This window comes from Trachinotus anak, unplaced genomic scaffold (genome assembly GCF_046630095.1).
Source record: "Trachinotus anak isolate AG129_WGS33_773 ecotype Australia unplaced genomic scaffold, CSIRO_AGI_Tana_v1 ptg000004l, whole genome shotgun sequence".
Taxonomy (NCBI): Eukaryota; Metazoa; Chordata; class Actinopteri; order Carangiformes; family Carangidae; genus Trachinotus; species Trachinotus anak.
This window is the reverse complement of record NW_027273855.1, coordinates 8,446,238-8,463,592: the sequence shown is the minus strand read 5'-3', so window position 1 is coordinate 8,463,592 and position 17,355 is coordinate 8,446,238. Positions and strand designations below refer to the sequence as shown.

Below are 17,355 nucleotides of genomic sequence, written 5' to 3'. Positions count from 1 at the left end.
GACAACCGAGCCAATGATAGAAACAGTTTAATTTTGTACAAACAATCACAGATAATGGTAAACCGTTCTCACAACTCTGTGCAAAGTGCAGTCAGCTGTCTGGACTGGGAATGATGAGACACTATATGCTTTGTTCAAAATTCATTAAAGAGGATGATGGGAATGTAAAGCCCTACATTCCTTCAATACTTTGGACGACTACTGACAGGGAATTATTTTATATTTACTGCTAAAAGGGGACAGAGATGTCTCTCTTGTCATTTTATATCATGTCGCTGTATGACCTTGGGCAAGTGGAGCTTTTTTTACCCTGATTACAATCCTGACAGAACTACTGTAGAGTATGTAAGACAGCGACTTCACGAGTGAGAGCAATGCTGTACAACTGAGGGATATCCACGGGGACTTCATCAATGATCATGTCGTGGCAAAGAGTGTGAGCAGTCCTTTCACAAATGACACAATCTCATTTCCTCCCAGTTTGGACTCTCCGTAAACTCGATCCACAAAGGAAATGGGCACCTGTTGTTTGGAAGAAGAGAGAATTGCTTTTCAGTTCAGGATGCAAAGTCATGATGTTGACGTTAGCTTCTGATTCTGAGGTTAAGGGGATAGTTACTTATAGTTGTGAAAAAGTATGAAACATTATAGCCTCAGTCTTTATACCCACTTTCAGGAAAAAAAGTCAATTTATATAGATTTTTCTACATCCAATGGCATTAGACCGGTTCTTTTTGAGCCACACAAACCTGACAGTCTGCTTGTTGATCTAGTCCAAGTTTGATAAATCTCTCTAGTGGTTTTGCTAAAATGTTTAAAAATACATTTATATTTTTTTCATGTCTGTGTCATATTCAGATTCAGCCTAGACACAGACAACTATAGTGAGAGGTGTCAGTTAATGTAATGTTGTTGGTATGATGTCAATATGACCTCAACAGGTCTTTTCCCTGTCTATTTTTGCAGGGAGCTGTGTGCGTCACGTGTGAAAAATAGGCAAGACAAAGAAATCTCTAGATCATGCGATGCAGCCGCGAGTCAGGTTGCGTGTCCCTTCTAACCTGTAAATATGGGTTCTGAAATGAAAACCAAGATGTTCTGCAGCGGCCTTGTACACACCTCACAGCCAGTGTGTTCCTGGCCTTAAATATATGGGTTTTTGAGCTAGATTGGTTCTGAAGTGGTCTGGATGCAGAAAAAGCTGTGAAATTACCATTTTCCAAGGTTTTACAAATACAATACAGGTTGAATCTGAATGTAGGTACACAAGTCTACTTTTTGATCTGGTTTAGTCTGAGAAGTGTAAGTAAACTGGACCTTTTACACAAAGAATAAATGTCTCACTAATCTGACAAGAGGTTTTAAACAGTCTCAGCAGTCAATTTACTGATCTAGTCCACACCTACTTCACATTGTCCTTTTTTCTTCCACAAATCATACAGGGGGTTTAAATTGTGTTAAGGCCTGTACTGCAAGTTTGGATTTTATTTCATTTCTATAAGTGGTGTAAAAAAAAGGAGAATCTCGTGAAATATCATCGTTTAAGTTTCCTCCGATTCAGTAGAACACTTCAGTGTCAGTGTAGGCTCCTCATAAAAGGATTTTTGTGAAAATCAAATGCACACTTAGTAAATAATCATCCCCCCCAAACAACCTGTGAATACATGGATGAGCCAATGAATGAATTAGGGCCTCACCTCTCCTACTGTGTAGTTAAGCTGTCTGGCACGGACGATCATCTCCATCTGAAAGACGTACCCTTTGGACACACACTGCTCAACCAGACTCTCCAGCACCTTCTTCTTGTACAGCCTGACATGACAGAGACAAAGCACCAGGCGTGTGAGAAAACATGGTTCAAAGTGTGTATAATTCAACCGTCAGGGGCACCACTTGCCTAAAGCTGCCTGTGAGGTCTGAAGCACCGGGTCTCAACAACACTTGAGTCAGAAAGTTTGCTCCTCGACTGTTAACAAGAGAGAAGACAGGAGCAACAGAAACATCAGTCTCTGACCTGTTGTGATCAGGGTCAGTGGAAGATGAATGAGTGGACACTGAAGACTGCAAACTGTTGCTGACTTGCAGTTACCTGATGAGTTTCCTGCGCAAGTCCCAGCCGTACACACCTCCGCCGCCTCGGTATCGAGTACCAGACACCAGGTCGTAATTACCCTCTTTCTGCTTTCTAGCAAATAAGACAAATCAATCTTAACTAAACAATGTGTAAACAATTGCACTATCAACTGACATTTGTGGCACAGTGACTTAATACTATTATTTAAATAGGGAGATTTTTCATTGTGGACATGAACTGAAAAACACATCAAAATATACAATCACAATATCCAACACGGAACTTTAGAAACACTTACTCTATAAATTCTGGGATAAATTTGGGCTGAAAAAAACAACAACAAAAAAAACAGACAAAATCAGATAAAATATCACTCACTGACAATAGATCAGGTAAAGTCACACCTCAAATTTTATAGATTCAGCTAGAGTGAAATGAATCCATCAGATGTCAGAAAGAAAATTAATCAACAACAATCAATTAATCACTAACTCCAGCCTCTTATTTGTGAGAATTTGATTCTGTGTGTCATGAGTATCTTTGGGTTTTTGGCAAAGCAACTTTAAGGAATCATGCTGGGCTTTAAGAAATGGTAATTGTGATACATTGTAGATTTAACACAATTTTTGGACATTTTTAGGCCAGAAAGTTACGGTAATCAGTTCATTGAGAAAGTAACTGGAGACTGATACAAAAATCTGTTTGACATAGGCCTAGCTTCAGCTCCTACTGTTATTATGCCAGGACAAGGAAAACACACCCAGTGGGAGTGAATCTGCTGTGTACACACAACGAAACATGCTCAGAAACAAACTCACATGATGGGAAAGATCTGCATCCATTATAATGATGAAATTCCCAGTTGCGTGCTTCATACCATGGATGTAGGCAGTGCCTGTGAAAGGAAGCGGAGTTCATCAACAGTTGGCAAGGGTTACGAGAACAAATACATCAATTTTTACACAATATTGAACTTACCAAGGCCTAGTTTTTTCACTCTAGGTCGTAGAAGCTGAAACGCAGAACAGGGAGAGTAAGAGTGTGCATAAAGATCCCTTGCACCATTATTTTACTAGAGCAAACTGTCAGGAGAACAATGCCACTCAATCAATAAGTTATTGTTTCTACAGCAATGTAATTAACTCTAATACAGACTTCACACAGTTTTACTAGTGCAATAGCTGGTTCTTCTCAAAGAAGGGCAGGGATTAGCACTGATCCTTCACTTACTATCTTGTCCTCTCCATAAATTTTCTGCAACTGCTCTGCCACCTCCAGTGTGCCATCTGGGCTTCCGTCGTCAATGACAATTACTTCATAGTTGTATCCACTGTAAATACAGCAAATTGAACTTCAGTTTATAATTTAGTTAGATCTAACACACACACACACACACACACACACACACACACACACACACACACACACACACACACACACACACACACAACGTTGGTCTTTCTATAGTTGTGAGGACAATCGTTGACATAACGCATTACCCCATACCTAATACTTTACCTAACCTTACCTTAACAATCACAATTACATGATTATTGAGCCCCAACCCTAATTCTGACCTTAACCCTAAAACCAAGTCTTAACCCTCTAACAGCCCTTCAAAGTTGGACTAGTCACTTGCTCTGGTTTAGTGACAACTCATCACTGACTAGCTAGACCACAGTAATGTTAGCTAACATTAGCACTAGCCGAGCAGCTCTGCTAGCTCACTAGAACTCACCTTTCAGCGAAATATTTCACCAAAAGCCAAACAATCAAAGGCAGGTTTTCCCTTTCGTTGTAAGTAGGTAATAAAACGGAATATTTATCCCCACTGTCCCGGTTTTGATGCGAAGTTTTTCGACTTGCCATGGCGACGTGAATCCACTTTAACCCCACAACGTAAAAAGAGCCACAGAACATCCGGTTTATTATTTCCAAAATAAATAGCCGTGACTATTCAGATCTTTTACTTATGTCAACAAGCAATATCACACTGGAGGGGTAACCTTAACCCTTCTCGGCTACACATAAAAGTCGTAAGTACATAGGTTTTAGCATCTACATGTATTCATAATACCAAAAGTATAAGTACTCATTATGCAGAATGGCCCATTTCAGAATGATATCTATTATCAGAATCAGAATCAGAATCAGAATCAGTTTTATTGCCAAGTATGTTTCCACATACAAGGAATTTGTTCTGGTGATTGGTGCAATTGGAGGTTCTTGTAAACAACAGGTTTACATAGTTTTAGTTTCTGCCTGTATGTGGGAATCAGGTGGACCATGACATGGTCAGAGTGGCCCAGTGCAGCCCGGGGGACGGCGTGATAAGCACTACTGATTGTGGTGTAACAGTGGTCCAGAGTGTTCCCCTCTCTGGTCGGGCAATTAACAAACTGTCTGCATTTGGGCAGTTCGTGGCTGAGTTTACCTTTGTTAAAGTCACCAAGGACAATAACTAAGGAGTCCGGGTTGGTCCGCTCCACACACAGTATCTGCTGTGGCCTGTGGTGGGATGTAAACACCGACCAGGATGAATGAAGCGAACTCACGGGGGGAGTAGAAGGGCCTGCAATTTATGATGAAAGTTTCCAGGTCAGGAGGACAGTGCTGCAGGATCACTGTCACGTCTTTGCACCAGCCACTGTTAGCATAAAAACAGATTCCTCCACCTTTTGTTTTGCCGGACAGCTCTGTGTCGCGATCCGCTCTGAAGAGTTGGAAGCCGGCCAGCTCCAGCGCAGAGTCCGGAATCGATCCACACAGCTACGTCTCCGTGAAGCAGAGCCGGAAGATGAAGAAAAGTCTCTGTTCTTCTGCACCAGTAGCTGAAGTTCATCCAGCTTGTTGGGCAGTGAACGCACCCTGGAGAGAAAGATACCTGGGAGCAGTGTACGAAGTCCGCGCCGGCGGAGACGCGCAAGCGCACCGGCACGTTTTCCTCTCCTCCGGCGTTTCACTGCGAGAGTAACGGTCAGTGCACCTCTGACCAAAATGTCCAATAATTCCACAGGTGAGTCGAGAAAGGTGGAAAAAATCCTCTGGAGTTGTTTCTCTGATGTTAATGAGCTCTTCTCTGGTGAAAGAGCTCCGGAAACCAAGGCATTATTGTATTATTATTATTATTATTATTATTGATTAATATTGCAGCTGGTGAAGTTGGGCCTTATTTTAAGTGCATTAAATGCTGCTGGGTAGCTTAATATGTAATACATCATTTATTTATTAATTATTTTGGTATTATGAATCTGGACTTGCAAAGTAACTAGTAAATAAAACGGTAAAATAAATATAGTCAAGTAAATAGTACAACATTCACTTTGAAAATGTAATGGGGTAGAAGTACCATAAAAGTTAAACATAACAGGTAAACTACAAGTACCTCAAAATTGCTAGGTAGTAGAGTAATTTAAGTTAACCTCCTCTTTTGCACTTTAAAACATTTCCATATTCAGTCTGTTTAAATCAACTATATAAATAAATCACAGAAAAATCATGGCGACATTAACACAGGTAACTGTTCACATAGTTAGCCCTAATTTGTTCTCTTGTGTTAGCAATACATTCAAGTGTCATTCGAATATATGATAGTGTATAACGGAGTGTATTAAATATTAACATATTAACACCTCACAATCATGTCAATAGAAAATACGATAGAAAACTCAGTGATTTCTTCACAACAATTTGTTTTCAAGTTTAAGTAACAATGCTCCACTGGTTTTAGTATGAAACCTGTAACTTCAGTTCCCCATGTCTATGAACCGGTATCGTTCGCTTTTATTTCGAAAAATAAACATTTCTGACAAAACCGGAAAAGGAGTGTACCACTGAGACTAACTTGACGACGCTTGGTGCTTACAGGCTGGAACGTACACGGTGCGCTTCAAAATAGGCGCCACTGGAAACTTTCTTCTCCGACAAAGGACTGTGACATTTACATCATTTGAGATTGATTTGATTGATTCTTGTTAGTTATCACATTTAGCCAAGTTTTATTGATTCTTGTCTTGCCCGAGAACACTTCAGCAAAACGTGCTTCCTCCAGAAGCAAAAGCGTTTCATAGCACTGCACTATCCTGTCACTGAGCATTATTAGTTATATATATATATTTTTAAAGTTCATCAGACACATATTAATGGAACTTTATTAACAAAATCAAAAACATACAAAACAAAAGAGCCAAACAAACAAACATCTCTGACACTGTTCATCTCTCTCTCTCTCTCTCTCTTTCACACACACACACACACACACACTTGTTACCAAAACCCCAGGAAAACCCGAAAATATAAACATGAAACATTTCAATACGTACAGTATAAAATATCATAACATGAATAACTGTAAATAGAATAAACAACATAGAAATTATCATACACACAACAATAGACATTCTCACAGTATAATTTCTACCATGGAACAAAAAGAGGCTTTTACACCATGAATTATGCATTTTCATTATCACTGAGGCAGTTAAAGTTAGAATGGCAGATAAAATAGGTAGAAAGGTAACACAGATGACTAATCTACTTGATACAGTGCATGAAAACATAAATATAGTAACAAAAGGTTTCAGTGCGAGTAATGGTGTTTAAGACAGCACTTAACTGATCCCGGTGGGAGAATATTTCCCTTTATGATGCAATCTGTTCATCAAAACACTGTTACATTACATGCTCATCCTTAGTTCCTCTCTCAGCCATTTTGTTTATGCAGTAACAATAGGACAGAGAGAGATCCTCCTTCTATTATCTCCTTTTCTCACATATGATGAAGCTTCAGCATCAATCAGTGGCAAGTTCAACACACCAAATCTCCTCAGCTGAGTTAAGCTCCACTCCCAGTCTGTCATTCAGGTCCAAAGGAACCATAGTAATTTCAGGCAGGTGTCAGTTGCTCAGTCACCTTACCATTGTTGCTTGCTTCTTCATATCCACTCAAGGCTGGTAGCCATAATAAGGGTCTTCTGGGTGAAGAGAGCACACACAAAAAAAGGAGTCAAGTGGAGGCTGTTGGACTTAGATTTATCAGGTAGAGACAATGACAAGTCCAGTAAATGCTAATGTTGCTCTGTCTGCTGGGCTGTTTTCAAACACATTCACCAATAAAACACTTTCTAAAGTGATAAAATCTCAGTGTTGCATTTACAGCCTGTTGTGCTCCCCCAGTGTGCCCAAAATCCTATGTTATATGACAAGACTTGTGGAACCCTTCTTCACTGTAACAGAACTACAATCCTTTTACAACCAAATCATTTTTCTTGCTACTGTATAAGCATTCAAGTTGCCTCATAGGAAACTTCATTAATCTTGAACTCAACCCATATCAGACTGTTCTTTTAAATCCTTCTTCACCAGTGTCAGGCTCAGTGTGAGCCACCTCCGACCCACCTGGATCATCATACTTTAATGCTCCCAGGCTGTGTGTTGTTTGAGTTAGTGGATCTTTCTTAGCAGCTAACCTTGTTGCTGGGGAACTCTCTGGCAGCCTCCACTACTGTCACACACACCCGGTGGTCCAATCTCGCCTGGCTGTCCAGGAGGTCCAGGGATCCCTGTGGGTCCTGGCTTGCCATCCTCTCCTCTGAAACCTGGGACTCCCAGCTTGGACTCACCTGGAGGTCCTGCAGAAACACAACACACATGCATCAAGATGAGACATCAGCACAGTGCTGTTCACTGATAATTGGTTGGACAGTTTATGTATTATCAGACATTATTTATTACTCCTAAAATTTACACTGTTCCATGATTAAAAAGAACAGAGCAGAAAAAGAAAATGAATGGTGTGGATTTGAGAGCCTTAATGTCTGTGACATCCCCTCTGTACTGTACTTTTGATTTATTGGCATCCACATTCTCTAAGCCTCAGCTAACATTAATATTCCAGCAGATATATGAAACAAATGACACATGAAGAGGTACCTGCAAATCCTTTGACACCTGTGGGCCCCTGGACATTTGTCCCTGCATCACCTTTCTGACCAGGCATTCCTCTCTGCCCTGCAGAAAAGGATGATACAAATGACCAAAATGAAAGGCCTATGATACAGAATCATAATGTTTAAATGTCAGATCAGGATGTGACAGTTGCTTGTCAAACATGAGAAACATGAGACAAACATTAGTTGGTTTCTTTTCAATTTAACAAACTGTCTATTAGATGGAGTCTTACCCTGCTCTCCTGGATATCCAGACCTGCCAGGTCTCCCCCTTGGGCCAACATGCCCCCTATTGCCCCTGGCACCTGGTGGGCCCTTGGGTCCTGGTATTCCAGGTTCCCCTGGGGGCCCCACTGGGTCCTCAATAGGAGCTGGCTTACGACTTATCTCGTTTATGAACATGTCAAGCTTCAACACCTCCTCTGAAAAAGCAAGAGAATGTTGTTACTTTTATGTTACAGCCACAGAGATTATCACTGCAGAGGGGCTGATTGTCTACATGGTCACTAACAGAGTACTTACTATGCACAAGTTGCTCACAGGCTTGTGTGACAAGTTGGTAGATCATAGCCATAGATTGAGGTTCCCCCTGTAAAACATCAGAGATTCTCCAGCTGTGGCTCCAATGAAAGCTACTGTATCATTGTTAAATTAGTCTTTAATACAGAAAAGCAATTAAATGAGCTTCACCTTCTCTCCTCGTTCTCCTTTACTACCTGGCAGGCCCTGTGAAGTCAAAGACATGAGATACAAAAATCAAATGTGAAGACAGGTGTGACTAATGCTGTTTGTCTCTCTGGTCGTACCGTGGGTCCCACAGGTCCTGAGGGGCCCCTTTCCCCTATAGGTCCTGGGTGTCCTGGCATTCCTTGGAAACCCTGTACAACACACAAAGATGGACAGGTGGACCAGCAGGTAAATGACAGACCAGAGAGACAGACTTACAGTCAGGGGCACGAGGCAACAGTGAGCGACCACAGTGAAATCAGAGAAATGGTATGTAAGGTTTTACGCTGAGTTATACCTGTGTCCTGTCCCATATGAAACTGACCTGGGAGTCCTGACAGTCCCTCAGACCGCCTGAATACCACTTTACATCACCTTGTGAGATGCGGGCATTCAACGTAATTTGCTCAAAATATAGTACACTACAAAACTGAGTTCAGCCCTCATCAATATCACTAAAAGATAGATTTTTTACAAATCCTGCAAATTTAATACAGTTATATTTGTTTTTAGCCAAACCCCAAGAAGAATGAAACCAATTAATCTGAAATAAAACAGGAATTTAACTTTTCAAATAAGACTAAAGGTCCATATTAAAGAACAGGCTAAAACAATAGTCAGTGCTCCCTTCATGAGTGAGATGCCATTTATTTTTACATTTATTTTTGAAAACAGATTTGATCCTGCTGGACATGGATGATACAGTCTGACACAAACCTGTGGAGATGCTCTGGCATTCATTTTAAAATACATTAATTTTCACTTCTTTTTTAAAAACAGTGTTTTTTGTCAGTGTGTTTGGGATCATTTTCATGTTGGAAAAAATGTCTTGAGACTGGGAGTCATTTTTTCATTCAGTATTTGGGTTTACAGACTAGAGTTTATGGCGCCATCTATAAATGTCAATTCCCCTTTCATGGTCGGCACTGTGCAGTCACTCTGGTAGCCCTGGCCAGGTCCGCACCAAACATGCTGGAACCTTATATGATCCACACTGATATATTTTGGCTTCAACATTCATCATGTTCTTTTGCAGACATTTAATCTTGCAGTTGTGTGCAATTTTGTGAGCAGTGGTTCTCTTTAATAGCATTAGTATGGGAATGCCTCCTGCGTGACCTCATCAGAAGAACAAATAACACTATGCCAGCCCTAATTGGCTGACCTTGGTGATAACTATGTCAGCAGGGGGTGGGACCCTCTTATATATAAGACTGACGTAGCGTAAGTTGTCATTCAAAAACCTCTCCTCACTTCTCACAGAAACTCACAAACAGTAGTAATACTGCTCAACGGCTAGTCTCAGTATGTAGAAGCAATACTTTCACCTTAGAAGGTAGAAATATTTCCTGACACAAAAAAGTGGTAACACCTTTGTAAAGGTAGTGCTAGCAAAACCACCAGGAAGTTGGAAAAAGCCCTGACGAGTGTATGCACTGTGCTGCTTTCCCGCATAAGTTGTTCTGCCAGGCTAGCCTATCGGGAGGAGACCTGCTGATGTGTGAGGCTGCTGCTCCACAGGAGGAAGTGGAAATGTCCGAGGGCTTGGCCACTGCACCCGGACTGGACTAGGCAGAGGCAGACCCCTAGTTCCTTACCACTGCCTTCCAATCGGCGGAGATGGACGAGGGGGACGAGACTAGCACTTGCGGGGCTCATTGACAAGTGCTACAAGGCAGTGGCTCTGTCAGTAAGAGCCCTCAATGCGTCTTCTATCCTGATGGCTTATCAAGTTCTGCTACAGGTGGATATGACTGCCAAATCAGATGTCACCTTGTGGGAAGAAATCTGTGTTAAAACGGACCACATCCTTCGTCTCCATAAAGCGGCCATACAAGCTACAGGGGGAGCCTCGTGGTTATTCAGGGGAGGGCACACTGGCTCAAGCTCACCAAGGCTGATGACCAAGGAGAAAGAGGAACCCCCTGACACTCCTATCTTCCCTAAGGGTCTCTTTGGTGCAGCCATCACCTCCATGCAGAAGTGATGTGAGGAGAAAAAGAGTGATGATGAGGTGCTAAAACTTTGCCTGCCAAGGAGAGTTCAAACCGTGGCTCCCACAGTGTAACATCAGTCATATGTGCAGACTGCCACTCTCCTATCCCCAGCTTTGAGGATCCCCAAAGTGCCTAAAGCACAGGCAGCCTCCCAGGCCCCCAGAGGTCCCAAGAACATGTGGTCTAAGGAGCAGTCTCCCAAAGCAACTTCTCAACCAGCACTGCCCCGCCCCTCCTGCTACCGGGATTGTGGGAAGAAGAAGCAGCCTTCCTGATAGCCCCACCTCTGGAGGAGAGCAATTCCACTTTGCCCCCTTCACAACTGTCCCCCTGCAGCTCTGTTCCAGAGCAAGTTCAACAGGACGTGTTCCACACAGAGTGCAGAACCCGGGTGGGGGTTACTCATGTAGCAATGCCCACCAGAGGGAAACAAAGAAAATTTTCTTCTCTTTTCTGATGCATTCTGTAATAAAAATGTCCCAATATGTGCATCCAGGCAGACTGCTTAGGGCACTGTCAAATGCTATAAAAAATAAGCAAAAAAACCAATTCAGTCATATCTGCCATAACAGTCTGTAGGGACCAATGTCACCACAGCTGTGACAACACAGACAGCCCGGGCGCCTCCATGCTGCGTGCTGGTGATGACAGAGTGCGTTGCGCGCCCCAGCAACAAGAGGGTGCCAACACACCAGCTTTGACGGAGTGGCTGGTCAGCCCTCTTTTACTGCACAGGGAGGGCTGGGCGGCATGCACTCAGTCAAAATGGGTGATGAGAATGATAGTGAAGGGTTACATACTCCAATTCAAAACCATTCCACCACAGTTCAAAGAAATAATATTCTCCCATGCCCAGGCGAATCTGCCAGTATTCTCTTGGAGGAAATTTCCTCCTTGAGATAGAAAGGAGCTGTAAGAGTTATTCTTCCTGAGGACACCCACTGTGGTTTCAACTCGAGGTATTTCCTCGTCCCAAAGAAGGTGGCAGGGGAATGAGAGCCATTCTGGATCTACAAAGGAAATACAAATTGCTGGTTCACATCAATCAATCTGAGGGATGCTTATTTCCACATTACCAAATATCCTCCACACTGTAAATATCTGAGATTCGCCTTTCAGGGCATAGCTCGCGAGTTTGTGGTCCTGCTTTGGTCTATGTTTGAGCCCAAGGTTGTTTGTAAAATACACTGAGGTGGCAGTAGCCATTCATTACCCAGTCATTGAGAGCGACTCATGTGCCAGGCATTATAAATTACGGAGTGGATCTGCAACCCTTACTAATGAGTGGTTCAACCTGGATGTGGTGGGACTCCCGCACAGTGTTATTAACACTACCCAGAGTGCCAGAGCCTCATCAACAAGGACATTGTATGGGCACAAGTGTCAGGTTTTTAGAGCTGCTGCTCAGAGTCACAAATCATTCCATTTCAGTGTTCTGTGGCAGTGCTTTTATCCTTTTTAGAGCACCTTATTGAGAAGGGCAAGGCTTTCTCAACTGTCCAGGTTTACCTTGCAGTTAATTCAGCCTGCCATATTGGTTTTGATGGAAAGACAGTGGGTCAGTATCCTTTAGTGTGTCAATTCATGAAAGGTGCACGCCGAAAATTTCTCGCTTCTATGCCACTGGGGCCCTCATGGGACCTTTCCACTGTACTAGACATTCTCTCCTGTCTCCTGAGTTAAAGTTGTTGTCCATGAAGATGGCCTTGTTGCTGACTTTAGCCTTGGCTAAGTGCACAGGCAAGATCCACGCACTCCTCTGAGGAGCACTGGCATTTGATAGTCTGCCAATTAGGGCTGTCGCCAACTCTGGCACACTCCATCCTCAGTGCAGGCTCTTCTCAGAATGTGGAGCTTTCTCAAGTGAGGTGCAGCTAGGGACAGTTGTCTTCTTTACAGGCTTGTCCGGAAATCCAAGAGTCAGTATTTTTCCCATAATGAGACATGAAATTAATGCTATGAAAGAGAACTTAAGGCTATGGATATAAACCCTGGTTCTCTGATTACCAAGAGTGAGTGTCTCACTAGACCACCCTCCTTGCTATGGAAGGAAGGTAAGCTTGTTTTGAATGACTGACACTATGTTAGCTTAATATATAAGAGGAGGGTCCCATCCCCTCCTGATATAGTCATCACCAGGGCCACTCAATTAGGGCTGGCACAATGTTATTTGTGCTTTTGAGGAGGTCACGCAGGAGGCATTCCCATAGTGAGACACTCACTCATGCTAATCAGAGAACCGGGATTATATCCATAACCTAAAGTTTTCTTTTTGAATGGCATCGATAGAGGTTGACTTCATGCACCATCCTTTATATTGTCTGATGTCACTGAAACACCAGTTACCACAGATAATCCTCATCCAAATAGTGATGTTTTTCAATACAATCTTGTGTGAATAGCAAATTGTCAGGGCAAATGCCCCATGAGGCTAACTGTTGATCTTACAGTCTAACTTTTTATCCACACATTTGCTTCCTTCACTCACATTTTTTGACTATTAACATGATGTTTTTATCGTGTGCCTTCTTTGATTTTATTGTTTCATTTATCATTTTATTATTATCGTATTCCTGAACCGGGACCTGAGTACTTTATTTCATTCCCTTTCTTGCCCATCATGTTCTGAAATGATGATAAACATCATTGAATCCTTGAATTGTGTGTGGCACCATTTTTCAAGGACAGCCTCTGCCATGTGGAGCCATGCTGCATTAAACACAACCCAGGCCAAAATAGAGAAAGCTGCAGCACTCACAGAACCTTGTTCATACACTGTTGCAGTGATCACAGGTGGATTCACTCTTTGGTATTGTGGTTGCATTATGGGGCCTGTATTTTCACTGTAGTCCATTTACCCTGTTTGTTTTTAATCATCAAGATCATTTGTTAACATTTAGTGATTCTGCACACAGGTGTGCTCAGTGTTGTTGTATACTGTGTAACATCTGTTAACAGCAAGATGTTTTACTACTATTTTTTGGTCATGTCATTTCTCTTTCCCCTTTCCCAGTCCCTTTCACCTGTATGATGTTTTCCTAAGATGGTTTGTATGTTCTTCCATAGTGTTGTGTGACAGGAAGCTTTAGACAGGACTTAGACGTCTTAGCTCATTAAGTGAATACTCAAGATCAACTTCAGCACTCTGTCAAAGTGTTCATTCTGTTGACCAAAGTAAATTTCAGACTTTTGCTGTTTTCATGACTTATTCATGACACCTCAGTCACACACAGTAGATGAAGATGGCCACAGTGAAAAATACGCTGCAGATTGTTAAAACATTTGCTGTTGTGTGGGAATATCGTGTAACAGTTGATCTGCTTCTGACTTCTGGTAAAAAACATAGTAAAATCATAATTGGTGTGAAGGTAGCGCAAGAGACAAGCTCATAACAAAATCGCCACAGTGTAAAGGACATGTGTACACGAATATCAGTCCATTGAATTTTAATAGCTGGGGGTGAATTGTGCCCTGATGGTGTCACTAGACAAAAGGTCGGGGTCTCAAAAAATATTAGGATTCACCCTCTTAGGACAGAAAATACCCACGGCAGATTTCGTAAGAATTTTAGTTATAAAGTTTAAACAAGACTAGGTCAATCCTGATTATATAACCATAATGTCGTCTGACAGAATCATCAAACGCATTAGTTAAAGACAAAGACTGAGCTGTGATTTCAGCAGTATTTACTGTAAAATGAGAGAGAGAGAGAGAGTGAGAGAGAGAGAGAAAGACAGAGACAATACTTATTATTTAGTCTCGCACACACAGCATAATCTCTGTCTCAATCCAGAGTGGCTCAGTAGACTGCAGCTCGGCAGTGGTGGAAATACCATCAGTCAGTCAGTCAATCCATCAGTCAGTCAGTCAGTCAGTCAGAGACATTCGATTATAGGTCTGGCCCTGCTCCTGCGGTCCTGCCAAAAAGTGTTATGAAAAAAATGACAAAAATGAGTGTATTCTCTCTCCCTCTCTCTTTCTCTCCCTCTCTCTATCTATCTATCTAAAAGCAAACTGTCAAATAATAAAACTCAGTCTTACCCTGGGTCCAGTGACACCAGGTGCTCCAATGTTACCTTCAACCCCTCGGATGCCCTGTGAAACATGTTGCAGAGAGATGAGGACAGGTGAAGAGCTGCTAACATTACTGTTGTGTATTGACGTGGATCAAACAGGTCACCTGAGGGCCTGGGATCCCCTCTTCCCCTTTTGGACCTGGAGGTCCTGGTAAACCCTACACGGACAGACAGAGAGATAGATGGGGTTACAAACAACATTCCATGTAGAAGAGTGTTTTCGGTGCTACTTTTGAATTTTGGTGACTCCACTTCAATTTAAACTCACCTGGACTCCAGGTCGTCCGGGGTCACCTTTTTCGCCCCTTGCACCTGGTGGACCCTAACAGGAAAAATGACAACAGAAACAGTTACAGCAGTTCAGCACGATGTGAACTGTAGATACAACCACTGTATAAGAAGTGCCCCCACCGATTTGCCCTGGACAGTCATGCCTCGGGGCCCCGTGCTGCCCAGAAGCCCAAGGCCTCCCTCAAATCCAGGTTTTCCTGGAGGACCCATCTCCCCCTGAAACACAGAGAAAATAATATTCTAATAATAAAATAAAACTGTAATGTGTTAATGAACATGTAATATCTACATAAACATTCTCATATCACCTTTTGGCCCTGCTCTCCCCTCTCGCCTTTTTCCCCACGAGGACCTGGTTTTCCCTAAAAGATTAAAAAATATGTTCTCGAGCATCTGGGTCACACAGAGAAGATGACTCAACAAACAGACTGAGTCTCATGGTGATTTACCGTTGGTCCGAGGGAACCAGGAGCTCCAGTGGTGTCCGAGGAACAAGTACAGGTGTATGCCGGGGCAGGACAGCTCTCCTCATCTCTCTGATGCACACAGCAGACAGAAAGACACACAACAGAAAGAGAGACACACAACAGAGAGAGACACACACACAACAGACAGAGACAAAGCAGACAGAGAGACACACAACAGGGACACAACAGACAGACACACAACAGACAGACACACAACAGAGACACAACAGACACACAACAAATCGACACAACAGATGGAAAGACACAACAGACAGACAGACACACACCAGACAGAGACACACAACAGAGAGAAACAAAAGACAGAGACACACAACAGACAGAGAAAAACAAAAAAGACAGACACACACAACAGAGACACACAACAGACACACAACAGAGAGAGACACACACACACAACAGACAGACACACATCAGAGAGACACAACAGATAAGCACACAACAGACAGAGACAAAGCAGACAGAGAGACACACAACAGGGAATCATAACAGACACACAACAGGGACACAACAGACAGACACACAACAGACACACAACAGACAGAGACACAACAGACAGGTGTGAACGTACTTAGAGCTGACCACTTGTGATCAGATCACTGAAGAGGCATGTTAATACAGGTGTGAACAAGTGTTAACGTCTGAACAGATGTGGACAGGTCTGAACAGGTGTGAAGGAGTCTGAACAGGTGTGAACAGGTGTGAACAGATGTGACCACGCATAAACAGGTGTGGATAGGTCTAAACAGGTGTGAACAAGGCCCAAGTGTAAATGTAAACTGACCACTCCAGGCAGGTCACAGCAGGTGTCCTCTGAAGCCCATGTGGTGTTACAGACGATCTCAAAGGACTGCAGCTGGAACTGGACACAATGAAGAACACAGGATGTAAACTGACCAGTGTTCAGAAGAGGAGACCATCAGTCTTCTTCAGTGTGTCCATTATTGCAGACTGGTCAAACTCAAGTACCGGGGCAGAGCCACTGTTGGGTCCTCGGGTCTTCACTAGTTTCCCCAGCATCTCAAAACCATCAGTGGGCAGGTTTCCTAGAGGGCGGGCAGGTCTCTCACCCACACGCTGGCAGTCCACAGACAGGGACACACTCACCTGGCTGACTGACAGGTGAACCTGCAAAATGGAAAAGAGAGGACTGAGGGCAAAGGGTTGTGGGCTGTGCTAAGGGTTTTAAAGTAAATTGCCTTCATGAGCTGAAAGTCACAGCCACTGCTACACCTCCAACTGTTCACCTGTAAACACACAAATGAGCCAAACAACAATAACTAACTGCTCACTGTGGTACCCTTCATCTCAGTTGTCTGTCTGTCTGTGCTCCCTCTTCAATTCGGTCACTCCACCTGTTGACTCATCACATGCTGAAAATCATGATGCACTGAAAGCGACTGCAAAGTTGCAGCTGCAAAACAGTGAGCTAAAACCCCTCTGCTCCTGCTTTGTTTTTTGTATTATTCATAATTTTGTTCAGTCCCAAAGTCGTGTGTCCTCCTCTGCTTGTGTAATGCAGCCATCTAAGACCCCAACAAGCTTCAACTGGAGAAAGTTTGTGACTGCCGCTCTGCCTCTCTGTCCCTCTGCCTCTCTGCCCCTCAGCCCCTTTGTGTTCTTCTTCTGAGTTCTTAAAGAACATTTGTTGGTGATGACAATTTAGTCATCACACTTTGGTCTTTATTATGTGAACTATCCCCATCTTCATGTGTGCTCCTATGTGTGGAGTCTATTTCTAACCATCTCTTTCACATC

The 17,355-nt window shown here is 42.8% G+C and overlaps 2 protein-coding genes across 5 annotated transcripts in view; both read right to left on the bottom strand.

Moving 5' to 3' along the window:
• Positions 1–10: 10 nt before the first annotated feature.
• On the bottom strand, positions 11–3,995 carry dpm1 (dolichyl-phosphate mannosyltransferase subunit 1, catalytic). The gene is made up of 9 exons (XM_071475603.1): positions 3,813–3,995; positions 3,305–3,404; positions 3,053–3,086; positions 2,893–2,969; positions 2,373–2,398; positions 2,090–2,185; positions 1,898–1,966; positions 1,698–1,812; positions 11–522 (listed from the first exon to the last, which is right to left on the bottom strand). Exons 1-9 carry the CDS (start codon positions 3,992–3,994, stop codon positions 418–420), a joined length of 804 nt encoding a protein of 267 aa, XP_071331704.1. The 5' UTR covers position 3,995; the 3' UTR covers positions 11–417.
• Positions 3,996–6,207: 2,212 nt separating this feature from the next.
• LOC139620249 (collagen alpha-1(XX) chain) overlaps positions 6,208–17,355 on the bottom strand; it is a 54,228-nt gene continuing 43,080 nt past the window's right edge. Inside the window, exons 28-42 of one of the 4 annotated variants that reach the window (XR_011690780.1) lie at positions 16,567–16,725; positions 16,382–16,459; positions 15,562–15,648; positions 15,421–15,474; positions 15,233–15,328; positions 15,090–15,143; positions 14,926–14,979; positions 14,787–14,840; positions 8,829–8,900; positions 8,713–8,748; positions 8,545–8,611; positions 8,256–8,444; positions 8,006–8,083; positions 7,472–7,704; positions 6,208–7,044 (exon numbers count right to left, since the gene is read on the bottom strand). Coding sequence is in view for 3 of the 4 variants with exons in the window: in XM_071475589.1 (XP_071331690.1) it covers positions 7,019–7,047; positions 7,543–7,704; positions 8,006–8,083; positions 8,256–8,444; positions 8,545–8,611; positions 8,713–8,748; positions 8,829–8,900; positions 14,787–14,840; positions 14,926–14,979; positions 15,090–15,143; positions 15,233–15,328; positions 15,421–15,474; positions 15,562–15,648; positions 16,382–16,459; positions 16,567–16,725 (1,269 nt within the window). In the remaining variant the exon portion in view is untranslated. Of the gene's footprint in view, positions 7,048–7,471; positions 7,705–8,005; positions 8,084–8,255; positions 8,445–8,544; positions 8,612–8,712; positions 8,749–8,828; positions 8,901–14,449; positions 14,663–14,786; positions 14,841–14,925; positions 14,980–15,089; positions 15,144–15,232; positions 15,329–15,420; positions 15,475–15,561; positions 15,649–16,381; positions 16,460–16,566; positions 16,726–17,355 lie in introns of those variants that run through there. The other 3 variants (XM_071475589.1, XM_071475590.1, XM_071475591.1) reach the window with 3 other exon arrangements.